General features: G+C 43.0%; 1 protein-coding gene across 1 annotated transcript; it reads left to right on the top strand.

The window, feature by feature from the left end:
* The first annotated feature begins 5 nt into the window (after window positions 1-5).
* TFAP2B (transcription factor AP-2 beta) lies at window positions 6-25616 on the top strand. Its single transcript, XM_017849613.1, has 7 exons — window positions 6-177; window positions 1406-1864; window positions 6586-6646; window positions 14033-14252; window positions 15954-16072; window positions 18173-18314; window positions 21100-25616. Exons 1-7 carry the CDS (start codon window positions 151-153, stop codon window positions 21398-21400), a joined length of 1329 nt encoding a protein of 442 aa, XP_017705102.1. The 5' UTR covers window positions 6-150; the 3' UTR covers window positions 21401-25616.
* The last annotated feature ends 1847 nt before the right edge of the window (window positions 25617-27463 follow it).

Genomic DNA, 27463 nt, shown 5'->3' with positions numbered 1-27463 from the left:
AGTGTATTTTTTTTTTTTTTTTTTTGATGGCTTGTCCTGGAAACACATCAAGCTCAGCTCCTGTGTCCAGCTCGCTTCTCTGCTGGACTCCTTGATTTTTTTTTTAAATCATTGTTTGATTTTGAGCAGTAACCAGGCTTTTTTTTCCAGATGTTAGTCCACACCTATTCATCCATGGTGAGTTTGGATTCACGTGTTACCAGAATTGCATGCTCCCTCCTCTCACTGTCTCTCTGTCTCTGCGTCTCTGTGTGTGTGTGTGTCTCACACTCTCTGTCTCTCTCTGTCTTCCTCTGAGCGCCTTTGGCTTGGTAATTTAGCACCATAATTGGACGAGGCTGCAGCTGCTTCTCTCTGCATTGTGTGTTCTCCGTCTGAGCTCCATGAGTTAGCTGGGAGGGGAGAGGTCAAAAGAAAACTTTTATTTGCCGTTGCAGTTTGGAAATTTAGGTGACTATTTCTGCAAAAAGAACCATGGGGAGATCCACAGAAGAGAGGGAGAAACAATGTCCCCCCCCCCATATACACACCTCCCCCTTCTTCTTTCACTTAGTTCACACTCCAGATAGGACCAGGAATAAGTTGTCTGGGCTTTTATTTCCCCCCACCCCAACTTTAGGTCCTTCATTTTCACACCCTGAGTATAACAGCATTAGATATAGAAAAACAGTCTTAGAAATAACTCCTGTGAACCACAATGCAACTTAATTCAACATGGGCTTAGGATATGATTTCGAATGAGATCCATTTCAATGAAATACTACTTAAGTTATTTAATTTCTCCTGGGGAGGGAGGAATGACTGGGAACTCAGACCAGGCCGATTCCTTGGAGCTCTTGGAATGATCCGGTTGTGTGGAAAGCTCCTCTTGATCAGCCAGCTGCATTTCCAGCCAAGGCAGAAGTTGGTTTTAATCAGGGGGAGCAGCACAGCAAATAGTATGAAGTTTTATTTGTTGTGATTTGGACCTCTGGAAGAGTTAGAAAAAAGTAGTTAAAAACACCCACAGGAGCAAGCACCATATGTAAGACTCCTACAATTTTAGTTAAGACATTTAGAATCTCCCTCCATACACACTGTTCCTATATCCCTGCCTTTTGCCTGCTTTGCACTCCCCAAAAGGCGGCTAAAATGTTAAAGTGGGTGATTCCTTTCCCATTTACTCCCCAAGCCTCGGGTTTGAAATTGCTGAAATCATGTGGCCCTCTGAGTCAACTTGGGGGGTCTGAGTTTCAGATCCTTGCTTCCCTTGTCCCTGGAAGAGCGTACAAAAGCCGGGCTTCTCCATTTGTCACTTGTATTTTTTTTTCTTCCTCTCTGTCACTCTGTCTCTCTCTGCCTCTGTCTCTTTCTCTTTCTCTGTCTCCTTCTCTCGCTCTCTGTCCCTTCCTCTCTCCGCTCCCAGGACCGGCACGATGGTGTCCCGAGCCACAGCTCGCGGCTCTCCCAGCTGGGCTCGGTGTCCCAAGGACCCTACTCGAGCGCCCCGCCGCTGTCCCACACCCCGTCGTCGGACTTTCAGCCTCCCTACTTTCCACCCCCCTACCAGCCGCTCCCCTACCACCAGAGCCAGGATCCCTACTCCCACGTCAACGACCCCTACTCCCTGAACCCACTGCACCAGCCCCAGCAGCATCCTTGGGGGCAACGACAGCGGCAAGAAGTGGGTTCGGAAGCCGGCTCTCTCCTGCCCCAGCCTCGGGCCGCCTTGCCCCAGCTCTCGGGCCTTGACCCCCGGAGGGACTACCACTCGGTCCGCCGGCCGGACGTGCTGCTGCATTCGGCGCACCACGGCCTGGACGCGGGCATGGGTGACAGCCTCTCGCTGCACGGCCTCGGCCATCCCGGCATGGAAGACGTCCAGGTAACCACAAACAAATAAACAAACAAAAAAGACCACGAATAAAGAATGCTTCGGGAGGGGGGAGGGCAGGAGAGGGCAGCTCTGTCTCTTTTTGGGGAGTTTGTTCCCATGTTTAGAACAGGACTAGACAGTGATATAGAACTGTTTATGTATGTCTGTATGTATGGCTCTATAGTGGCGACTTCCAGAGGTCTAATTATGATAATCCAAACCACGAGAAATTAAATCTTGAAGAAGAGAAATATGTATTTGTTTTGGTACCTTAAGATTATTAGAATAAAGGCGAATGCTTTTGTCCTGCCTCAGCTACCATCTCCTGCATATTCTCTAGTGCTTTGTAGAAGCAAGCTTGGTACCCCTTCTTTACCAACACACACACCCTATAGTGGGGCTGTCCTGCTAACTTGACAGGTGAAGATCTGGCTGGCTAGAGGCTAGAGCTTCAGCATGAAGGTCCAGGGGCCTCTGTAAGCTCCAAAGGTTGCTGCTGGATGTACAAAGATTTTGCTAAGCATGACAATGAGCTATGATCATCTAAGCCAGGTTTTGCCTTGAATGTCTCATAAGCCACAGAGCTTTTTTCCAAGATAGAGTTGCAGTCATCATCTGAGAAATAGAATATATGTGAAGGAGAAACTCAGAAAGCCATACTTCGGGAGTCCATGATGGTAGATATCATTTTGGAAATTCTTTTCACTTTTTGGTTCATTAAGTGACTGTAGAGTAATATTCTCCACCTCCCTCTCCTGGCTTCCGCCTATATTAACACTCTTCTCTCCTCACTGCCATCATCCCAGTTGAGAGGCATCACGTGTTTATTTCTTAAAACAAAAGGCTCAAAACACTCCCCCTACCCACCCACTATCCCATCTGCAGTCTACACAATGGAGCCTGATTTGGTTGAGAATACTTGGTTAAACTAAACAAAGAAACATCAAAGAAATTATTCCTAAAAATTGTTTGGGTGATTCTGAGCAGGTCTGCTTTTTCACCCTAAGTTAAATAGTCTGCAGAAAAGATAAGTACAGTTTACAGGTATGTAATTGACACTTCAGTTTCATTGTCCTAGTTGTATTTATTATGCATCCTTTGACATACCTCTGAAGCAAAGGAAAATAAAATGGGAAAGAGAAAAGGGTGCACAAGTGATTCTTCTGTACCTTGCTGAAAAAAAAATAGTTTTAAACAGTTAAAATGTGGTGACAGCATCAAATGCTGTCTGTGTGGTCTGTGATTGTTTATTATTTTAAAAGAAATTCAGTTATTTATTTTTTTAGAAAAGATGGAATTACCTGATTTGTGGCTGGATTTACCGATAGTAATAAGAGTGATGATGGTTTTGTTGATTTAACTGAGCTTGACTGTCCCTGTCTAGAGATACTGCTCATTTCAGAATATCATATGAGAAAGGAAATATTTAATAGTTTTTTTTTTTAAATGCATGGGGTAATATGTGTCTCGGGGGGAAAAGTTTTTAAATTAACCTTTCTGAGCACAGTTCAAAGTGCTGGATAATGAAAGTAGATCAACTCATCACCATTACTGTTGGTGATGCTAATGCTGGTCCTGTCACCACCACCCTGCAGGCCGAGTGACTCTAGCGAAGAACTCAGGAATTTTTCCCCCAAAAGAAGGAGCAGATTTTTTAGTTAAATGTTTTTAAAGAAATAATTGAGTGAGTTTATTGTGTTTGGTGAAATGCAAAGTCTGAGAGAAAAACAGGGCCAGATAAGTGCACATTTGGGAGAATAGTCTTGTCAAAGCGTCGGAAAGGATTTAGAGTGTTTGTGTGAACAGAGCACCTCAGGGCCAAGTTGTTGCTGTGGGGAATACAGACCACAGAGGTGGAGAGCTGAAAGGAGAAAAGCAGCAGGCAGCAGACCAGGGGCACTTGCAGGCTCCCCACTCACCCGATCCCATCCTGTTCCTCCCCTGCTTAATCACATCCCATCACCTGCTGGGAGGTCCGCAGGACCTTCTTGGGACGACCCCTGTAGTGCAAGGGACACACCCTGTTCCTGTCCCTAGAGGGAAACAGCAAAGACAGGGACACTCTCTGTCTCCGAAGTGATGACAGACTTCCTGAGGCCAGGGTGAAGTTGACTGATGCAGGGCAGGTGACAAAGACCAGGGGTTATGTTTCCAGGACCACAGCCTCGAATCCAGAGGCTTCCACTCATCTGCTTAACACAGAAGGATCCATTTCTGAGTTAGGGATCTGGGGTACGGGGGCTAAAGTTACACAAGCAGGTCGGCATTTCAACACTCCCTGCAGCTATAGAATGGGTAGCCTGTGCTGGTCCAGTCTTTAAAAGGACCAGAGAGTGCCTAGGTCTGGATCTTAAGGTCACTTTTTCTGATCTCAGGGACCTCGTGTGTGTTCCAGATCTCCCTGAGCCAGGGAGCAGGCAGACCCTGAGGGTGCTGCCCTGCCTATGGGTTGAGGGTTTTGTTGTGTGACCCAGACGCACACACTCAGGGCCACAGCCCCCACCATGAGAGAATAGAAGGAGGAGAGCTAATTAACCAAATGCTTCTAATATTTTTTTTAAATGAAACTATAAAACCCTGTCAATTTCTATTTCAATTTACTCACAGGGGCTATTAAACTAGCAAATCGCTGTTTGGGTTCTGGGTATGCTACATTTCACCCATTGTGCATGCGTGCGCGTGCGTGCGTGTGTGTGTGTGTGTGTGTGTGTGTGGTTGGGGAGGGGGCTACAAGTGTTAAAAACTCAGGAAAACACCTACAGAGAGAGAGACAGAGGGAGTGAAATGACACCTAGTTTGGGATTTGTTTAGTTGCCATGTATACCTCTTTTTTTCTTCCCACCTTTGCTCTCTTACCTCCCATCACCTCTAGCACCCATGAATATGAGCATATAAGGATGTCAAGTCAACTCCCCCCCAAACACATACACACACTCAAACACACCCGAGTGTCTTAAAGCAACCCCTGGTATCACTTTTAACTAAAGAAGTCTAGTAATTACGAGTCTGAGTTGTTTTTCTGCGCTTCCGCATGCAGTCCTAATTAAATCTTTACGATCCTCCCTGTGACGATTAAGCGCCAGCATGCTGCGTGAATATCCTGTACAAAAACCCAGCAGGCGGCCGTAATTAGATAGAAAATCAGACAAGAGCCTTCTCATTAACTACCACAACTACCCCACGTCGCTGATGAGGCGTTTATACATATTTATGTACAAGAGTGAGGGTAAGGTGTGGGGGTTCCCGGGTCCGGGTCAGTGTAAGTCAGGGTCTGGCTGCTCAAGGCACAGGAGAATATTTCTGTCCCGCCTGGACACATTGTCACTGTATACACATGATCATAGAAAGGTGTGAATCGTGTGTGTTTGTGTGTGGCAGGGTCCCCTGAGGATTTATGAACAAGTTACATGAAATATTTTTAAAACACCTTTTTACTATTTCTTAAGATGTGCATGGCATGTTGCAGCAAGGAAAACAGTTCCTATAGAGAATAACAATTTTGCTCACCTTTCTGAGAACAAAAGAGTGACTATTAAAATGAAAAGAAACAAATCAACCTGCCCCTCTACGATTAGATCATCTCATTTCTAAAGTGTTGCTTGTTTGGGGTAGACAGTCTTTTTCTTATGATGAACTCACTCTCTGAGGATGCAGCATGAGTGGGTGTGAGTGCTGTGAAAACACCTCCTTACTCTCAAGCCCTTTGCTTTTTACTTCTCTATAAAGTGGGTAACAATTTGGTCCCAACTTAGGTTTTGAAGGGTCAAGAAAGTAGTTGTAGATTTTAGAAAGACCTAGTATTTATTTTCTTGGTGGGAGAGAGAGGGAACTCACTGCTTTTGGATGCCCTGGGATGCACAGCCAGAACTGTTCATGTGTATTCTGACAGTAAGAAACTTGCTCCAACAGCTATTTCCTCTCAGAAGTGCTACCAGTGCTCAGAGTTAAAACTTTCCTTCTCTGGAATGAAACTGTGGCACGGAAGATGAACATTCCTTGCAATTACCTAGGCGCTGACTGGGAGGATCTAGACCTTTGTGTGTGTCTGCTTGTCTGTAGTTACTGCCTTCATAGCAGGTGTGCTCCTTGCTGGGAAGCAGCATCAGCAGGGCTAGGAGGAAGGGTAAATTGTGAAGGTTCCTCCAAGAGGTTGTCATTGTGCAGCAAGAAGCTCATAGTTTACAGGATCGTGTATGAACTGTAATGGGTGTGCAGTCCTAGAGGCTTGCAAACATGTTCCTATGTGTTGCCGTTTGCATTCCATTCCAAATTGCTCAGACTTTAATTAAAATCCCATAATGTAAACTATTATGTATTTGTAAAATGGCTCTGGGGTTAAGATGCACTGGGATAGAATGGAAAACACAAATTGCTCGTACTAATATTGGTGAAAATCTGTCAGCTGTTGCCAAATTTTTACGATGCATAAGAGCAAATAATATAAAGGTTTATCTGTCTAATATCTATGTTTTATATAATAACTAAACCAATGTTGCATCCCAGATGTCTCTCAAAGTTTTCTTTGTCCACTTCTTCCATTGGAAAAATTTATAATTTGAGTAAATTTCATTTCTATGTCAATTTGGAGGTAATAATAATAATAATAAAACAGCCCTTTGTGAATTAATATAAATGGAAATAACAGAAGTTCCAGTTTGGAATAACATGATTTATGTGTGCAATTCTTTAATATCCAGTCAATTTGAATAGTGATGTTTTTATATTCACAGTCAGTTGAAGATGCCAATAACAGCGGCATGAATCTATTGGACCAGTCTGTCATTAAAAAAGGTATGGATTATTCCCCCCAAAAGTAAGCAAAGTTTTCTCATGCATTAATGTCTTTATGATGAGTTTTCATTTTGGGGGAATTCATTATTTGATAAGACATAAATGTTCACAATCATAGGGCAATGGCTGTCAGACTAAGGGGAAGGGCATGTTGGGAAGATGGAAGTTGGGCAAGGGAGAATGAAAACCTCAGACACAAACTCAGATGAGTGAGACAGACTGTTGCAATTTTTCTTACGGCATATTTGGTAGCCATTCTCGATACATCTTAAATAATTGAGCTATCATCATGTGTGGAATTGGCTGGTAAACACTGGTTTCAAGAAGGTGCTACAATTATTTCAATGATAACTGGAGTTTGCTGAGTTAAATCCTACGTTATTGAGACAGTTCTTTCTTCGTTTTGTATTTGATTTTTTGGTGATAATTTTGTTCCCAGTTCTCTATGTTTTATATGCTGTTTTTTATTTATTTATTTTTTCATTGTGCCAAATGTGTTGCTAAATATGCACATCCTGAGAAGCTGAGACAGCCTATGCACATTTCTAAATCTTCCTACATATGCATTCATGATTTAGTGTGACTGTGGAATCACCCCATACTGTTAAAGGGCATGTGATATTAACAAATGTTTGCAGTCTCTTGTACAGCTGTAAGCAAAATAATTAACTAATTAAACTAATTAAATGTAATTACAATAACTCATTTTGGGCGTATTGCAGCTGCTTAATTTTTTCTCCTCTTCTCTGACAGTCACTGAGAGAATTTCTGGCGATTAGTGTAGCTGCTGAAAGGCCTGAATGTCACTCACATGCCACACATTTAGGAGCTTAAATGTGTAAACAGGGCAATCTTTAATTATCACAGGAACTGGCATTTGAAGATACAATTTTAATACTGTAACCCTTTCTTATGGATGCTGGAGAAATTCTGTCCCTATATTTAGTGTCAACAATCCCCAGCTTTCAATCATTTATGATTCACTTGAGCCACTTGACATTCAACAAAAACAATTAAAAGAAAAAATGCTTTGGGAAGTAATTCATCCAGACTCAAATGGGATAGTAGGAGGGTTGTGGAATAAGGATTCCAAACAGGGTGAGGTATTCTAAATTGTCTTCTTTTACAAAGGCAGGAAGAGTAGCTTTGAAGGTGGGTAGGGGAAGCTGTACTAAAGATGCCATTGGGCCTTGGAAAGAAAATCCTGAAGTATAGTAAGGTTTGGGGCAAAACTATTTATTTTAATGGTTGCTTCAAACATCTCTCTCTCTGTCTTTAAATAATATTGTTTTGGCTTTTAATGCCAGCTTTTGGGTTTGCTAGGATAACCAGGCTCGGTGCTTAAATTTGCAACTCTGCTGACTGACAGCTCACTTTTCCCATTTTCTCTTGGGTCTCCTCTTTCTGTTAATTGCTGGTTGATTAGGGTGGGGTCGGGGAGGAGCTTCTCCATTGGCTTTTTTCGGTTTGTTTTAGTTCCTCCTCCCTTTTCATGGAAAACTAGAACCACTTAGCTCAGTGTTCTGTATCCTAGCAACATCATTTGGGCTGGTAGGGGAACATGCCCAACAGATGACCAATCAGAAATGTTATTCATAGCTGGTCCAATAAAAATATTTGTAACTTAGCTTGCCTAGCAAAACAGAGCTGGAGATTTTCTTAGATGTGGGATGCTTTGGTTTCAGAGCTTGTATATGTCTGTCAGTGAAATGTGAATATTGATGTGCAAGGTTGTCTCCAAGAATAAGAAAAGGAGAATGACGACTAAAGTTGATGGTTCTGTTTTTGGAAACACAAGAGTACATTTTATGTCCCCCCAAATGTGCAGTTTTTTAAAAATGTGCAGCTTAAAATATTTAAGTAGCATCCCAGTTACTTTAATTGATTCAGAGGTGTATGAATATGATGAAATGGTAGGTCAATTCCATTATTTAATATTTGACCTATTGCTTTATTACATTAAGAAAAGATTCTAACGTCATTTTTTTCTTTAGAGAGCCATAGGCAAAATGAGAATACAAGGTTGATTTACTTTTCTAACTCACTATAAGCCACTTAAAGTTGTGGTGGGTTCATTAGCCCCTTCCCTGCACCCTAGGCTCCCATCTTTGCTCATCATCTCCCCAATTATGAGAGATGTTTCCAAGAGATTAATTCTGTAAAAGAGGTGAGAAAGTCTTGTGAACTAAACATTCCAAATTTCAGCAGCTGGAAGAAGGCATAGTTTCTTAACATATTTTCTAATGGGCTTTTAGGCAGATAAAAAAAAATCTACCTCATTAGTAAAAGATTGGCAAGTGGTCTAGGTTTGGGGGTCTCTGACCCTGTGTTTATGAAGCTAGAAGACTTAGGCATAAATGATACATGTCTCTATCTCTATGTCTCTTTCTCCAGTTATGGCAAGGCCCCTTCTAAAATTTAACCAGTCTAATTTTTCACCTGTGTTTATATCACCCCATACATTATGGGCTCCCTCTCTTGTTATGTTTGCTATCTGGGTTTAGCTGACATTTCTGAAGTAATTTAGTTAAGAGGAAATGAGTTGTTCCCAGTAGAGAGAGCAAACGAGTGGAGTGAAGGTAGCCAGCGTGATAAATGGCTCTTTCATTTGAAGATCTCCAGAGCTCGTTTACGGCTAATTTTCTGTATTGGCCCCCTTTGAGCTATTAATGCAATCGGCAGGGACCGTGGCCCCTCTCCTCTTAGCTGCCCCATTAGAGCTCCCATTAAGCTGCCTAGTCTCAACTCCATGGCAGAAGTGGGCGGGGGATGGGAGTGAGGGTGGGGGGGAGAGCAATGAAAGGTGCTTTTTAAACTCTCCTAATCTAAACCGGCAGAGGGTGGTTAATACGATTTGAAGGGGGCTGGTCAATGAGCAATCAATAAAGTAATAATGAGAAGGATTCGGTACATTAACAGTCTAAAAATCCAACTAGACATTAAAAAATCATTCTTAACTCTCAGTTCCATTAAGATTAGAAATCTGGGGGGAGGAAGAGGGTGTACCCAGCTAATAAAAATGATCACTGCCACCATCATATTGCTTAACTCAGAAAAAGGCTCACCTAAACTTTAAGAAAAAAGTTTTGGTGCAATCAGAGGCCAATATGCAATCTGTTTAACACCTTAGACAGCAGAAAATATGCTGGGATTTCTTGGAAAGGCTAGCGTGGCTGGAATCCAAGGTTCAAATGTTGTGACTGTGGGGCATTTTCATTGGTCTTAAGGATATCCTGTTTGGTTAGTTTCAGTTCAACCTCCATTCTCTTCCACTTTTTTTCCCGTTAGTTCTGGCCCCTTCCCCACATAAACACTTTGATTGGTGTGGATTTTCTTTCATGGGAAGTAAAGAAATTGCCAAATTTCTGTTACAATTGATTCTGTTGGGATTCTTCTGACCTAGAAGGTAAAATGCTCTGAGAGTCTGTCAGAGTCTTTGAATGGTATGAGTTTCCTCTCAAAAGGAAAAAGTTCACATTTCCAGGGTGGACTTGCATCCCAATAGCTATTTATCAACTAGAGACCCTGAGAAACACTGCAGCCACTCTTTCAAAGTCAGGCAGATTAGACATTCTTCTTCAACACTCCAAGTGCTGAAACTGAGAGAGACAATAAATGACTTTCTCATGGTCCTATACACCATGTAAGTGATGAGACTCAACTCAGTTTCCAGACTCTTAGCCTTTTAGACTCTGTTCCTACAAGATGCCAATACTGGATGTTTGAGTTTTTTAATATCCCTGCTTTATTTGTGGAAATTATTTTTCTTTCCATAATTTCAGTCCCCACACTTAGACACACGCTATAGCTGTGGAATAAAATTTTATGCTCAGGTACATGAGAAAGTGTTCAAATGTGAGGAAAGGGTGCTCTGCTGGAGAGAAAGAGTGCTAACTTTCAGGGGCCACTTTGAATCATTGCTAAGCCTCCTGGTTGTTTCCAGCATCATTTACATCTTTAGGTCAAGAGTGCCTTTCGGAGGGACTTACCCCATGAATCTATAAGATAGGTCCATTTCTTCCCTTCTCCTCACCAGCAGATCCAATCAAACACAAAAGTCTCAAAACTATAATTTCACGCTTAAGTTTAAAGAGTAGAGAATAAAAGCTAGCCCATTAACATTTTAGCTCTTCTAAAGAGCTATAGTCCACTAATGAATACAATTTTCCTAATCATTTTTCTTTCCTCTCTCTTAAATAAAACTCCAGCCATGTTAATGAAATATTGATCTGCGTTTAGCCTTTTTTTACTTCTCCCCAACATAATGCAGCAAAAAATGGGGGGAAATGAGTTTTGTAGGTGTTACATCCAGAACTTGGCCTTGACACCCAACTGGGAACTGAAGAGGAAAAAAAACACTTTTAATATATGCACAGAAAATTGTAAACATGTAAAGAACTGAAAGCTTCATGCTGAGTTTTGCCATGCCCCATTTCCTTACTATTTCCTGCTGTCGCTTTAAACCTATCTCAGTCATCTCTGGGTTCCATGAGCGGGAACAGTGTGCTCATAATTACTAACAAATCAACCGGGCCCTGTTGAGCGCTGGGTTTATTGATAAACTGGAAGAAAGCAGAAGGGAAAAGACAAAGAAAATAAAATATGGGGTTAATCAGGTGAGCTAAGCACGTGTGAAAGTGGAAGGGAAAGTAGATGATGATGGAGTTATGGACCTAAAGGAAAGCTGGGACAAGAAATGTGTCAGATCTAGTCTAGGGGACCAATACTAAGGAGAGAGGTTTAGAACATGAGGATAGGAGGCTAGGAATACAATTGTGATACTTAAATTAGAAAATGGAAATATAGTCCAAAGCACATCTTCTGACATTGTCCATGCTTTGACTGCAGGGAGCAAAAAAAAAAAAAAAAAAAAAAAAAAAAAAAAAAAAAAAAAAAAAAAAAAAAAAACCTTCCCAGAGAGGGCAGTGCACTAACAGAAGCTGATTGGATTGGGGATATGCAGGTGATAATGTATATGCAGAAAGGTATTCAACCCATGGCAGGGAGCAATATACATTCCCCAAAGGAAATAGCTCTTGTCAGGTGAATCAGGCAATTAACAATAGTGAAATTACAGGGTGGTTTATAACATTTCTTTAAAAGGCCCAGCTTTTCCAGAGGTTTAGCTTCTGGGAGGGGGAGAAGCAGGTAAGAGTCCAATCCTCAGTGGGTATTTGGTTATCCACTGTAGGAAGCAGGAACTGAATTTAGTACTTTCAGCTTAGTGGAGTTGGTTGTTGTTATTTAAAAAAATATTCTAAATAGTATTTAGAGATAAATGTGTTGCTGAGTATTGAGGTGAGATTTTTATATAATTTATTTCACATCATGTTAAAATTACAAAGGGTCATCTATATTTTGGAAAATGAACTTTTCCAAGTTTTCATAATGCTAATTTCCATGATTGTCAATTATTTGTTTATAATGCCTTCACTATGAGTCTGAATTATGGATATCAGCACTGTTGTGAAGAATAAGATAGATGCCCCCACCAATCACCTATTAAGTGACTTTAAGTTCACATTTTACTCAAATTTGATTGACATTCACACTTCAACTTTTCATTGATTCATTCTTAAATGGGAAGCAGATTCACTGATGAGAAAATGAGGGAAATCAAAAAGAAGAAACACCTCTCTATATCCCCTGTCCCCACCCCATGACAGTGCAGAATATTTACTCTGTTGCCAACATCATTCATCCATCTGGGACAAGGTCTTGGGCTCTGTGGACAGATCTATAGATCCTAAAATGTCTACCAGGGAAGGCTTTAGTCTCCTCATCCACTCCTGTAATAAAGCTTTTTTCCACAAGGTGTTTGTAAAGGATCTAATGAAATTCATAGTAAATAAAAGATTTGGGACCAACCTGGCTTTTAGGAGTCTCTAAATAACTATGAAGGTTTGTATACTGGAATCTGTGGGAGAGAGAATAAACAGTTAGAGAAATACTCAGTATTGGTTAGTCTGTTCCATAGAAGGGAGGTTATGCATCTTGTTTGATATATAGGGTTCTAGGCTCCAGATGATAGAAACAGCATATCTTTCCCCCACACAATTACAGAGTGAGATAGACTTTATCAAATAGGTAGGGTTGGAAACCTCTTTTTTTTCACACCAGATGCATGTTTCCATAGATTTTTTGGACTGGTGATCAACAAATACCATGAAGATTTGGAAGCGTCATATCCCAGTGGAAGAAGCAAAGTTATAGGGAAGGTCAGGAGGTATAGTCACCTGTTCAGGGGCCTGTAAAACCTACATAAAGAAAATGGGCTTAAGCAGTGAAGTCCAAGGGGCAATACTGCCAGGGAACTGGGAGGTTGACTGTTCCTCATTCCCAGCCTTCTGGTTCCACTGAGCCTAGCCTCTTTCTGACATGCAGATGACACTGAAACACAATTAAGCAGAAATACAGGCTGGAGAGGCTGAATGCGCCAGGGTAGCAGTGGCAACCAGCTGTCAACTCTTATTAACTTCTGCATAAAACATACCTTGAGTGCGGTTTGTTATCAATTACTTGCCGAAATGAAACAACTGGGGCAAGGCAAGACCGCAGCTCATATGAATTAGAGTGATTGGTTGATTGATCAGGGCACCTGTTGTAAATCATAACTGCTCCAAACAATCACCAGCCGGTGCTTTAATTTGTAAACAAAATTCATGTCACTGCAGAATTGCTTTCACCGAAGATGAGCATTTGCGTTCCTTTCTAAATGAATCTGTTGTTATTATGTAGGGAAGAATGGGGCCCACTTTAAAGAGATGAGCAGCTCTTTTGGGCCCAACTCCCCAGCTCAATGGTATTATTTGTCTGTTCTTGGGCATAGTGTTTGATGGGGTCCACCCTCATTATCCTTTCTAGTGATGATCATAGATCTGGGTCCAATAGGAAAGGAGGAAGGGGTTTCCATTGGAGTTACCATTTTATATCACTGCATGGTGATAATCACCATCAGGCTTCAGCACCAAATGAGATAGGCATTATTATCCTCAGGAGACAGATAAGGAAACTGAGGTTCAGAGAGAGTCAATCAGGTGTCTAAGGTCACAGAGTTAGCACACGATGGGATAGGATTTGCCTGGTTCACAGCACAGTCCAAACTCTGGATTGTTTGATTTCTTGATTTGTGTAGTGAGCAGGACTGTAGCAAATGACACTCATATGTCTACACACGACGTAAGTTTCCAGAGGAGGTATGGCTTTTCCGTCTCTTTTTGCCGTTTTACAGCCCTCTGAACGCACTGCAGCCCCACTGGAACAAACACTTCCTCCCTCAGCTTTCCACTTGGTGTCTGTCCAGTGGCCTCACACAGAGACTTATTTTATCAGCCTGCCACCAGAATCTAGACTTGGTCACCTTTATGGCAATTTTTCTCTTTCTAGTTCCGGTTCCTCCCAAATCGGTGACTTCTCTAATGATGAATAAAGATGGCTTCCTGGGAGGCATGTCTGTCAACACCGGCGAGGTGTTTTGCTCCGTTCCAGGCCGTTTGTCTCTGCTCAGTTCAACTTCGAAGTACAAAGTAACTGTGGGAGAAGTTCAGAGACGGCTGTCGCCCCCAGAATGCCTCAATGCATCTCTCCTCGGCGGAGTCCTCAGAAGGTAACCCCACCACCAAAAAATAAAAAATAAAAAAACAAAACAAAACAAAACAAAAACGAAAAACAAAAAAACACCAGTTTTTATTGGACAGGGAGGAGAAGGTTCCAGCAAAACCCAATCTGCCGGCTGACGCGGTTGCCTAGCAACCGGGTGGTCCGCCGCACTTGCGAGGATCCATGGCCACCACGTGCTCGCCCACAAACTCTGGTGCTCTTGCACCCAGGCCTGCCAGCGCCGCCGCGTTCTACCGCAGATTTTGCCGCCCTGGGAACGTTTCACTTTCCTGGCCCTGCGCCTGGCACCTCTCTCCCTCTCACCCCTAGGACATCTCAGGGGGCATTCTCTAGCCTGAGTACAAGGCGGAACTAACATCTCCCCTTGCCCCCCCATAAAAAAAACCCGTAAGTTTCATGAAGCAACTCTCTTCATACCTTCAGGGTACTCTTTCTCTTTTGCAAGTTTTAAATGCAGTTGGCGCCCAGTGAAATTGGTCTTTCAACCTGCTGATGCACCGTAACCCAGTTTGATAAACTCTTTTTCTACATTTCTGACATCCCTCCTTCAATAACACCACCACCAGTAATAGCAATAATACCACTTTAGAAGTATTTATAGGTATTCCTTGGAGCCATTCAGGTGCTTCACAGTATTCCATAGCCCAGAGACTGACTCCTCCTCGTGGAAATGGGAGAGAATGTGGCTTTTATGTTAAGATGTAATGCCTCCCTTAAAGTCCCTGCCAATGTCTGAACACTTTGGCAGTATATGAAAGTGACTGATATGAAAGTGACTTTGTCTGAGACAAAACTTTCCAAGATAACTCGTTTTGGGGGTTGACAGTCCTTTTCTTTCCTAAAAGTGACTGTATGTACAGCAAAAGAGATTATAGTAACTGAGGATTTTTACTTGTACTTTTGTCCATACTTTAGAACATACAAGGAGAATCTTGGGGGAAATTAAGAGTGTGACCCAGGAACTTTCTCATTTTGAATCCTCTTGCTTTGACCTCCTTTGATTCAGTTTTCAAGTGAGTGTGTTGAGCCTCAGAGTGTGGAAGTTTTCAGTCACCCCTGAACATTAAGCCTGTGTACATAAACTTGCTGAGATGAAGTAAAATAATCAATATAAAGTGCTTATCACATAACTACACTTCCAAAAATGTTAGCCTTACTGTTATTATGATTATCACCATTTCATATTTCAGTCTGCCCTCTCCTTTTAACATAACACCATATACAGCAACTCTTGACCCCTTCCTCACAAAGCCCACCTGTTGCAGTAAGCGCGCTCCCCTCTCTAAGCCACCTGGCTCTTTCCCTCTTTTCAGCAAGGTTATGCTTGCCCAGTCTCTGCTCACCTCACTGACTCCATGACAAGGAAGCAACATGCATGTGTGTGCATGTGCAGCTTCTACTTTCTCTAGACCCATAACCTACACCTAATTATTCCCATCTGGTATCCTTTTTTTTTAATTTTCTTACAAGATAAAAAAAGAAAACTCAGTTAAAAAAAAAACTCTGTATTGCAGAAATTAAGCAAACCTCAGCAAACTATCAGCAAATAACCAAAAGGAAGGGGGAAAAATGTGCTAACCTCAAGTTAAAACCTCTTCAAGCTCCACTGGGCTTTAGATTGCTAAGTCTAAACTTTGTTTCAGGAACACTCTAAGGTTAATCAGAATGTTAATTCTTGCAATTTCAGAGCCAAATCGAAAAATGGGGGGAGATCTTTGCGAGAAAGGCTAGAAAAAATCGGTTTGAATTTACCCGCGGGCAGGCGCAAAGCAGCAAATGTCACGTTACTCACCTCCCTGGTGGAAGGTAAGCAAGACGTGTGGCCATTTCACGAAGTGGCTGAGCTTAACTGTCGGCTGGAGGCTGACATTTTACACATTTCATGATTAACTGGAAATCATTGTGATTGTTGTGCTCTTATGAGCTGGATGTCAAGCGGCTGCTTGAGAGAGGTTCAAAGGTCCTTTTACTTAGAGGAAGCCAGCAGTTGTAGAGAGGACAAGGGAAGTATATGAGAGTTCCTGTGTTCTGAAAAGTGCTCAGGTCCAGCCTCCAAACCAAAGCAGGGGTCACTCCTGCTGCCACGTGCAGGACATCCTCTATGTAAACTCGTGCAAGAGTAACTCTTTAAGCAGTAATTCATTCTATACCCCTTCACCTTGCCAGATTTGAATTGTCAGTAGTAGAAAACACATTGCATTCATGACCTCTAATGGTTATTTTAAAACTTTTGTCACTCCTAGGGCCAAATCCGCAGATTACCTGGGACATATTGTTATTGAAATATTGATAGCTTAGTAAGGTCAATGATAGCTAGGGGAAGATTGGGGAGGAGGGGTGACGAAATATTTAGGGGAGTCCGGTATTATCTTCAATATAGATTCATCAGTTGTGAACTAAAGGGTGATAATTGCAATAAGCACCTTATAATTTGCTCATCAGTTTGGGTTTCGGGATGATATTTATGGTATGTAATAAATAAAATCATCTACACAGTCTAGAACAAGAGGATCTGCAGTTGAATTTGTGGAAAGTAATATGAAATACAGTCAGATAGTCCTAATGGAGGAAGATGCAGAATTTTCTCTAGCATCTAGCTTGTAGATCTTGTGTTTTAATTCCATTTGTATGGGTGCAATATTATGACGCTTCTGTAGGAGTTGGTTTTTACAAGATGGAATATTAAAATATTTAAGTAGCAACCATTAATCATTATAGTTATAGGCCTTATACTTGGCCATTTTTAAGGCAAAGTTGCTTGGCCTGAATACCCTCCAGAGGGAGGAGTCACTGAATTTCCAGACCACACTTACTAGTGATTGACTCTCAGCCTGGAAGTTTCACATTTTACCCTTCAGGGAATTGCTAATATCATAGTCCTCATTTTGAAAAGCAATCAAGGTAACCTTAGCTCAAGACAGGGATTTTAGTGGAGAAGGGAGGAAACTGGAAACCCCACTAAAATTCCAATATTTGTTAGGCAGTTTTTAGTTTTGTGACTCCTTGTAAGCACCATGCTTGAAGTCTTTTGTTATTATGATAATAATGATTAAAAGTAAGTCATCCTCCTTAAAAATAATGTAGCTATGGGGTCTATGGGGTATTTCAACATATCTGTTTTTCATGTTTGGGATCTTTCCTTGAACCCCAACAGGCTGTGTTTTAAAGGGTAATAATGCTTTACTTGAAAGGGGCTTTCGCATAAGCTGAGTAATACCTTAGATACCCCAGTTTTCTGTAGCTGCTGTGTCATCTTCATGCAGTGAAAAGTCCTGAAGTAGGAGGATGATGACAGGAACCTCTGAGGTGGGGAAACCTGAAACTTGACTAGCAGGAAAAGTGACAAGGAGAATTATTATTTCATTGCAGATAGAAATACTCTTTCCATATACATTTTACATATAGTCTTTAATATATGTGGACATCTATACACATAGGCTTGTTTTTATATATTTGTTGTAATACAATTGTAGCAAGATGATGGTGACTTTTAAGTTTTATTTAAAGCAAGTGTAACAGATACTTTAAAAAGAAAGAGGGATCTGGCTTAAATGTCCAGCTAAATGTCCAGATTCAGTTGCAAGGTGGTTCTTGAATTTATCGGCACATGTTTCCCTTAAGACAAAAAGAGTGGGATGTAGGAGACCCCTTAGCTATTCAGGGATGTCTAGCTAGGACTTGGCTCAGGGAGAGGCAGGAAAAGGGGGCAGGAACAAAGCTGGTCCCACCAATTTTAATTACAGCTTCAGAATCATTTTTTTCCTTTAGGCATCTCTCACCTTTGCTTTTGGCTCCAACAGCTGGCCTTCTCTGGAAATACTAACAAAGTTGACAAAGGACTGTCTCCTGCCCTGGGACATTTAGGGCCTGGGTGCTGAATATTACTTTCACTGCTGTCTTTTTCAGGAGAAGCTGTTCACTTAGCTCGGGATTTTGGGTACATTTGCGAAACAGAGTTTCCCGCCAAAGCCATCTCTGAGTATTTGAACCGGCAGCACACAGACCCGAGTGACCTGCACTCCCGAAAGAATATGCTGTTGGCCACCAAGTGAGTGATTAGACTCTGGGCCCTCATCTCACTCCCATCTGGCTGGGCCACCCGAATTTGGAGTAGGTGGTGGGGAGGGGCAGAGAAGGAATCCAGAGGGTTGTCTAGAAGTAGCATTTACAGCCTGTGGCAAGCAAGGTGGACAGAGTTGATGGGCTACAGGTTTGTCTCAGGTCTCTTCTCTCTGGGAAAATGCCTTTGTTAATCCGAATCCAGGCTTCTTACAATTCTCTTCTATCACTCTGGGAATGTCAGGCAGATCTTTTCTGAGTAGTTCTTGTTCCAGCTCTTCCCTGGATCCGAAGGTGCATATTTCTGCCTGGGTTTCACATCTATCTCCCTGTCGTAGCCACATAGCCATGTGTGCTCACTCAGGGTGTCTATAAAACCCACGTGTACCCATCTCTACACAGAGCTCTAATTACTCCGTTTCCAACGTTGCTGTTTGTCATCTTCCACAGACTTGTAAAATTTACTACAACTCCAGAGGGGAAAATAGTAAATCTCTGGCTAAATTTAGGTCTAGAGCTCATTTGAACTTTTACAGTGGGTTTTCTATTTATTTGATTTACTCCTGTCTTTGGCTTCGGTGTCATATTGTTGGTGTTTTATGGCCGGCTCAGGCCTGCAGTGGGCGGCGCTGCGTGCGCCTGCACGTTTCTCTTGCAGCCGCGGCCCAAACAGCGGCGCTCATTTATTTAGTGCTCGAGGACGCGGTTTGTCCCGTTGACAGCGTAATTTAAAGAAATATATGGAAGGCTGAAAAATCATTTGCTCAAATTTGTCCAGATGTTTTTGAGACGTGATTGGAATTTGATTGCCCCTTTCCGCAGGGTCAAAAAATATTAATGTCCCAGAACTTTAATTGCTTACAGACCCTGGTTTGGGCTTTGAAGATTTAAAATGTTTGACTTGTAAGCATTTGTTCTCCCCAGTTCAGAATATCTTTTTTGGCACTTTGGTAATGAGTACAAACTTGAGGAAAGACTTTACCCATCTCTCCCAATGATCAAAACCTGGCATCCACCCTCTTTTTAAAAGGTTTTCATCTGCTGTATCAACCAGCAATATAATAGATATTTGTCAGTAGATTGCCCTCCTACCCCTTGCGCTGGTGTCTGGTGTGGGGGTGGGGTGGGGTGGGGTGGGGAAATCAGTTGTGCTTTATAAAAGAGGAAGGGTATTTTAGGGAAAAAAATAAAACCAAACTATATAAATCAGATAGGACCCACAAATGACTCTCATTTCCCTACGGTATGCATCTAACTGCCCCCTGTCCAAGCACTGTGGCTTCTCTTAGGCCAGCACTTCTGACCCTGGGGTATCAGAATCAGCTGGTGAGCTCTTTCAAGCTATTTCTATATGGGGCTATCCTCAAATCTAAATTGGAATTACTGGAGCTGGGAGCTGGGAGTGTGTGTTTGAACCCCACAGGTGTTTCTAAGGTGTACCTCTTAAGAGCTTAAAAACTGCCCCACTTTGGTTAGAACCCTTATCTATTTCTTCCTGGTTGTGAGGATGTATGTGTGTATTTCAAAGGGAGAATCGAGGGTGCCTGTTAGTGTTCTCTATCCACCCGCCTTAAAACCAGCAACTGTTTAGCTGCTGTGACTGGGTGGTATTCCTCATCAGATTTAGCCACTATCCCAAAGTGGCAGCACCCTAGGAAAGGATGCCTCAGGGTTCTTTGAGTCCAATCACCTGCCCTGTTTACCTGTTGGCTAGGCCAGGTGTGGCCAGGTATCTGTCAGGCCAACCCATTGGAGGTCTAGGACTGGAGTGTTGTGGGTTTGTTTTTTTCTAAACCCCACAGACCCATAGTCTGGGTAGAGGCAGGTGGACATGAGAAATCTGCGCATCTGTGAAAAGCTGTGGCCTTTGGGATGCTGTGTGTCTGCCTGCCAGCCATTTGACCTTCAGGGCTAAAACCATCCCATCCAGCTCCTATATTAAAATGTCTCAAATAAGCTCAATCCATTGATAGGCACGCAGAATTTCTAAGGCTGGGAGATTCCTCTAAATTGTAGGTGGCTTGAGGAAATAAAAATCTTCAACAAATAAAAATCTATCCTCCCTAGTGTCTTAACAGCCTACCTTTAAGTTTTATTTAAACTATATGGGAATCCTTTTATATTGACAAGTCTGGTTATACAAAGATTTTCAGTAGCCTACACTTAGAAGAAAGAAAGAGGGGAAGGCAGAAACTACCTCCCTCCCCCAATACTGCAGGTAAACAGGTTTTTGCTTTGAATGGAATCAGCATTCTCTAGAATAAACAGTTTCTTGCCCTGGGCCATGGAAGGCTCCAGCAATCTGCTTCAGTGCCAGGGACAGGCTTGTGGCCGAGGGGCCTAAATCTTTCAGGGCTTTTTGCGCCTGATCACCAAGAGGATGGAGAGGTGGGAGGGACGCGGGGGAAATAGCTCTAAAGAAATGCCAGGTAAGAGCTCAACATTATGAAGTATTTAAAATCAACCGCTAAAGCCCAGCGAATGTCCCAAAGCAGAGTCCACGCGGTCCTGGAAAGGAAGGGAAAAAGGCTGAAGTCGGGGGAAGGCAAGGCTTTGGGGTGGAAGGGGTGCATTACCTCCCCACCCCCGCTTTCCTTTCAGTCCCAGCTGCTCGAGAAGAGAGAGCGCTGGGAAAGGAAACAGAGCGGAATCGCCCACATTAGCCTCGCTCTTCGGTGACCCGGCGCCTCTGGGCTTGTATGAGCGTCTCCTTTCTAATGCCAATGACAACGACACTGAGGGTGATTTTCTGTGCCTCGCCTACCCCTTTGCAGGCAACTTTGTAAAGAATTTACGGATCTGCTGGCGCAGGACCGGACACCGATCGGGAACAGCCGACCCAGCCCCATCCTGGAGCCGGGGATCCAGAGCTGCCTCACGCACTTCAGCCTCATCACGCACGGCTTCGGCGCCCCGGCCATTTGCGCCGCGCTCACGGCCCTGCAGAACTATCTCACCGAGGCGCTGAAAGGCATGGACAAGATGTTCTTGAACAACACCACCAGTAACAGGCACACGTCTGGGGAAGGCCCAGGTAGTAAAACTGGCGACAAGGAGGAGAAACACAGGAAATGAAAAATTTTTAAAAAAAGAAGGAAAATGTTTTAAATACAAAAGGAAAACAGACAAAATTTAATTTTAGCTTTAAAATGTTGGATTGGCTTTGGAAGAATTATATTAGGTAGAATACACATACAATCAAAATTTTAAAAAAAGCTAAATAACTTAAAAAAAAAAAAAAACTGAGGCGTACAACGGAGCAACAATATCGGTTCTCAGTGTCTATTTCAAGATACACTTGGAGACAACCGTCCGGATTTTCCACTTCGGTTCTTTCGAGCTTAGTAATACTGATAATAAAAGAAAACTATGATTTCCCCTTCCCTTTGGAAAATAAACATAAGACTAAACATGAGAAAAACGCTAACTTATTGGAAGAAAATCGGAGAAACGTTGGTGTCAATGCTTTGAGAGCTGGTTGACTGAGACGCACGAACTTTTAATTTTAAATATATTTTTAGGACACTCTCTTGCAGTCCCCGCCCTCCATCTCACTTCACCCCTCTTCCAGCCACCCTTATCCTCCCTTCCTCACATTGTTACGGGAATCTTCTGGGATGAAAATGAGTGTGGTTGGCCCTTTTGTGTTGTTTCAGTCCTCTCGGTACACCTCCCCCCGCCCCGCCCTGCGATCTTAACTCACCGGGCCCGGCTCCCCTGCCGCTTGCATAATTAGGGAGGGCGAGGGCGGGGCGGGAGGCCTGCGGAGATCAGGCGGAGGCTGCAGTTTTTGGTGCAGGCCGGCCGAGCAGGTTCTGACGGCTGAGGAAAATCCTGACCGATAAGTTGATTCAGACTCATCATTAGTTCCGTTCAGAAATGTTACTAGCTCCCAGCTTTGACAGCATCTGCATAGAGAGAAACTCACATTTGTTATATTTGTGTCATCTACTAATTTTATGAACGATAGTAAAACACACACACACAATATGAATACGTTGATTAGTATGTAATTCCTTCGGAGGGGTATGTACCATTTCATTCTCTTCTGTTTTCCAAAGCTTTGCCCGCATGGTTTATGAGCTTCTTCAAAGAGGACTTGGGCTTCCTACACAATCTATAAGGTACAGAGAAAAAAAAAAATCTGATCCCTTTTTAATCAAAGCCTGTGTGTCAGAATTCTGCAGGTGCACTTCTTTAAAGAAGCTCAAAGGGAATAATTTAGAAAGTGGCCAATATGATGGAAGCAGCTTTGAATCTACATGCTAACATTCCTCAACACTGCAATTCCGGTGGGGGTGACGGGGAAGGGCGTCTGCAAAATGAAATTTAAGGGAAAAGAGTAAGGATTCTTAGAGCCTTATATTCTAATAGTATTGCCCTGCATTTAAAATCGATTTGATTTCCCTGGGTTCTTTGGTGATTGCTGTTTAAGCGAGGAAAGCAGCAGCTTTGCGAGTGGACAAGGGGAGGAGGGCGGCACAAGCGCCCACATTTCTGTAACAATCGCTTTCTTACAAGATGCTTTATGAATGAGGCATTTTTCCCTCCCAGACGTGCACTTGTTTCGGCATATAATGGCAAAATAATGCAAAGTGAAGGGAGATATATTTCAGCTTTGATTTTTACCGTCTGGATATACTGGGACTATTCCCAGTGGATAAAGTTTCATGCATTTAACATTTCTCACTTGTGGCAGCCCAGCTCCTTTCTTGGGCTCCATCTTAGCATTATCATGAAATAAGATCTGGAATCCATTGTCTGCACCTCCCCAAAAGCAGTAAGAAATTATCCAGGCATAGGGGTGAATGAGAGACGTCTCTAAATACAGTGTAGATACACTCACCTATTTAACAAAGTAGACAGGATCTTTGCAATACTCCTTGAAGATAACGATATAGATGTTGTTCTGCAGGATTTATAGTTAGGACCCACTCAATTCTCCAGGACTCTCAGTTTTGCTCCCCTCCCAGTTTGCCTTGGTGGGGGTGGGGATTGGGTGGGTGGGGATTGGGTTGGGATTTTAGGAACCTGCTGAGAGCTTTGCCCATTTTTATTAAAAGAGGAAGGGGAAGTTAGGAAACTGGTCTCAGGTCACCAAAAGGGCCCAAGCAACTGTTTGGGCCACACTGCAGCCCCTCTCCAACCCCTAGCTTCTCTTGGCATCTCTGATCTTCAGGGCCCAGCCCTAGAACTGTTGAGAGGAATACAATGGCCAAGAATCAGACGTTATGGAGAGTGTAGTCACTCTCTTTTCCCAGTCCAGAGGCCTGCGCCTTCGTCCTAGAGCCTGGCCGATCGCATTAGATGTGTTCTGATTGCACAAGGCCAGGAGAGACCACACTGAAAACGATCGTCTCCTTTCCTTGCAGGGCAACGCGCCCCACGCGTGTGACGTGCGAGAGACGCGATGGACGCGCCTTGCTCTTACTGTGCAGGTCCTGAGAGCCTGTGGGCCACAGGCGCCCAGTCGTGTTGAGGACATAGAATCAGCCGCTGGAGGGGCTGCCGACTGCGCGGGCCCTTCCCGCTCTCGGTCTCACCCTAAGGGCTAAGGCGACCGAGAAAGCCCCATTCACCAGTAGGTAATGGGGCGGCGCCCGGTGGGCTGCAGGTGGGGAGGGCTCCCAGCGCTGCCAGCGGCCTCCCCGGGCGCCTGCTCCTGGAGGGAGAGTGGCCTAGAAATATCCAAGGAATCCGAAGCTTCCCCTCCTCCACCTCAGCCAGTACGGAAACACCCCACCGTCACAATCCTAAAGCGGGGAGATGGGATGGGAATTGTTTTACTTGGCAAGGCAGGCTACCTTCATTGCCAGACGCCCTCATTTGTGTGTTCCTCATTGCTCCAGCGAGATAGAACCTTCTGCGCCCCCGACCCCGTTTTGTGGAGTGAGCCCACTACCCCTTCTCCCTCCCTCACTTCTCCTTTCATGTAGGACCTCCGTCCCCTCGCTTTCCTTAGCCAGGTCCACTACATTTATCTGATAATTGAGTTATTAAAAGATTTGGTTTCCTTGGGCCTATAAATCAATAAACAGTAGGATTAACGCAAGAGTTTGCCTTTTAAGTCAAGGGAAACGTTTAAGGCAAGCCCCTTTGAGCTTTGTTTTCAAACCAAACAGGTGAGTTGCAGCTCTCCCTCTGACCCCTTCACTCTTCAGACATTTGGTCCCTGCCGAGTGACCACTCCTAAACGCTCGGTCCCAAAACAAAATAGCGAAAGACAGGAGGAGTCAGGATGTGGCAGTGCTGCCTTCACACTTTCCACTTCGCAAGCTCTTTTTAAGGTTCCAAATATCTCCAGACCATTCTCTGCCCAACCCTGCCGCCTCCTGCACGTATTGTGGGTCTCTGGGGAGCAAGAAATGTCCTGTTTGGGTGAGGATTCCGTCATCTAAAAAGATGTTTAACTTCTCCCCCAGAGTGAGAAGGTAACTTTCTCCCTCCTTTCTCCACCACCTTCACTCCTACACCCCAATTACCTTGCATTTTCTTTCCTTCTTTCTGGCCTCCACACCCATAGCTTCCTCCACCCCCACTTAAAGAACCGAAGAGGCTTTCAAAGACCTGGCTGCTTTGTTTTCTTTGGCCAAGGAAGCCACTTTCTCTCAAGCAATTATTTCATATCCTATGAAAACTTTGGTCGAATGGAAAACTCGAAACCCCGACCTTATCTACACACTGTTCCTCTGCTACAATGCGTTGCTAGTTAAGAGTGTTTATAAAGAATTTGTCATCACATCTGATATCCTGTACTTGTAATACATTATGTGGAAAGGAAATAACCTTAAACCATCTGATGTTGCCTCAAGAGCCCAAACAGCGTTTCCCCACCTTTGACGATGTATGTGAAATTACTGGCTTAAAAAAAAAAAGTATCGAATTTTTTTTTTCACGGAATGAACACTATCCTTCTTTAAATGCCAAAATCGACTCCTCTTTTGAGTTGGTCTCTAATTCTCTAACATTGTTTTTGCCACACAATCAAGAAATATCAATCTATTGACTCTTCACAAGAAGAGCTCTAGAGGGTATTCATGTTAAGTTTGTATATATTTATTTATGCTTAATTTAATGGGAATGTGTAAATATGGCGAGCAAGTAGTTTGGGATTATTTATCTGTGAATCTATACCTCTGTGAATGGGTGGTTAAAAAACCGCTTGACCCTAGATAGAGTCCTATCTGAATTTTTCTGTTCTTTATAAACAAGCTGTTATGGTAATGGGTAGAAATTGGTTTATTGTCCAGTGTTAATCTGATTTACATAAATAAAAAGATTGTTGTGTTTTGTTGTGTTTTCATCTTCAGTTTCTTAAATGTGGACAATGTTTTTAATTCTACAGACAGAGGAAAAGTATAACAAGAAGCTTTTTTCTTTTTGTCTCCCCTCATTGAAGCACCCACAGTGTTTTCATTACAACAGAAATACAATAAATTTTGCTTCTCAGAAAAATGAACACTCTTTTTTCACTAGGAACTGTTTTTTATTTTTTAAATTCCAAATTTACATTCTTCTCTCCTATTTCTAACCAGATTTGCAATAAAAGCTAATGTTAACTGAATCTTTTGGTTTATTTTGCCCTTTACAAATCGAGGAGTCAAATTTACTTCCCAGGTAACTAGAGGACTCTGGGTCGCTGTCAGAGATGATGCTTCCTTCCCACACTGTTCATGGGTTGGCATTCTGGCATGGTGTTCTAAGGAGATGGTGCACGGTGCAGGAGAAGTCTTCACGGCTGGGTGTGGGCTCCTGCACCCCTCAACTTGGGATATGAAGGAGTTAACTCCCATTTCAGGACTGAACCCGACCCGACCCTGACCTCATTAGCAGTGCAAGACCCTCCATAAACAAAGGAGGAAAAAGCTCCCTTAACCGAGAAAAGTAAAAAAAGTGTACATGTCTTAGGAAGTTGGGGGGCTCCTATCTTAGGCTCAGAGGCTGCCTAGAGAGGCCAGAGCTTTTCACACCTGGGTTAATAGGCTTCAGCCGGGCCCTAATGGGCTGCAGTGATCAAACATCATCTCAATCTGTATTTTATTCCAAGGCTTAGGTGTCTTCCTTGAGGCCAGGAAAGCAAAATCATCCACGATGTTATACAGTTTGGGTGAGTCACTGTTCCTTTTTGCGCCTCAAGGTCTTTATCTGTAAAAACAAATATGGACCTCCTAACGTCCTTTACTTCATCAATATTGCCTATAGTTTAATTATAAAAAGCAGAAACAGCGACCTGTATATGAGTTCAAGGAGAATTGGAAACGTTAAATCGTGATGATCCCAGATTTATATATGAATTCTTAGCATATAGTTTGTTTTCAGTTAATATTCCTCCCATACAAATTTCCTGTTTTAAATGTGAATCTTTTCAATTGGATTTCCCTATAGAGAAAGGCAGAAGGAACAATGGAATCTGCTTTATGTGACATTTCCCCCTTTGTGTCCTATTAATTAAAAGCGGGGAGATCATGGCTAGAACTATAAATAATGGAATCAAAGAAAAGGAAAAAAAAAGGGGGGGGGAAATAAAAGGAAACAAGGAAGCAGAGAAAACCAATGGATGTGTGCTTATGAGGACATACATTTATCTAGAAAAAAATAGATATGTCTTAGTCTCTGACTGGATTGTTACATTGAGTGTCCTTTTCATTTGCTTTACAGAGGATGGGGGTTGATTACCACTGGGATTATATAAAGCAGGTGGTGTGTAATTTCCATATCCTATGGCAATTTTTCCTGCCCAAGGTTAGCTCGAGCCCTTGATAAACCGACCTGCAATCTATTATCCCACAGGTAAGCTCCAGGCTACTCCTACCCACCACCACCACCTGGCAAAGAGAGGGTCTGAAACAGTCACCTTTAGCAAGTAAAACCCAAGATTTTGAGGAGCCTGAAAATAACTGTAGTAAAGACCAGGCAAGATGAACCAAATAGGGAAAGAAAAGGGGTTAGAAGCTGGACGCCCCGGGCTGCGGCGGCCCACCCCCCCCCCCCCCCCCTTTGTTATGGTGTTAGGAGGCTGTAGAGGGAGTAAGGAAAGAGCAGTAGCTAGAACCTCTAGGTCGTTGACCGGCCCAGCGCGAGGACCCCGGGTGACTCTGGAAGAGGGCTGTTGCCGTCCCTGACTGCCAAGAGTCCGCA

The sequence above is a fragment of the Rhinopithecus bieti genome, unplaced genomic scaffold, assembly GCF_001698545.2.
Source record: "Rhinopithecus bieti isolate Rb0 unplaced genomic scaffold, ASM169854v2 scaffold_31531, whole genome shotgun sequence".
NCBI classification, from domain to species: domain Eukaryota; kingdom Metazoa; phylum Chordata; class Mammalia; order Primates; family Cercopithecidae; genus Rhinopithecus; species Rhinopithecus bieti.
This window is presented reverse-complemented; position numbering and strand designations above follow the sequence as displayed.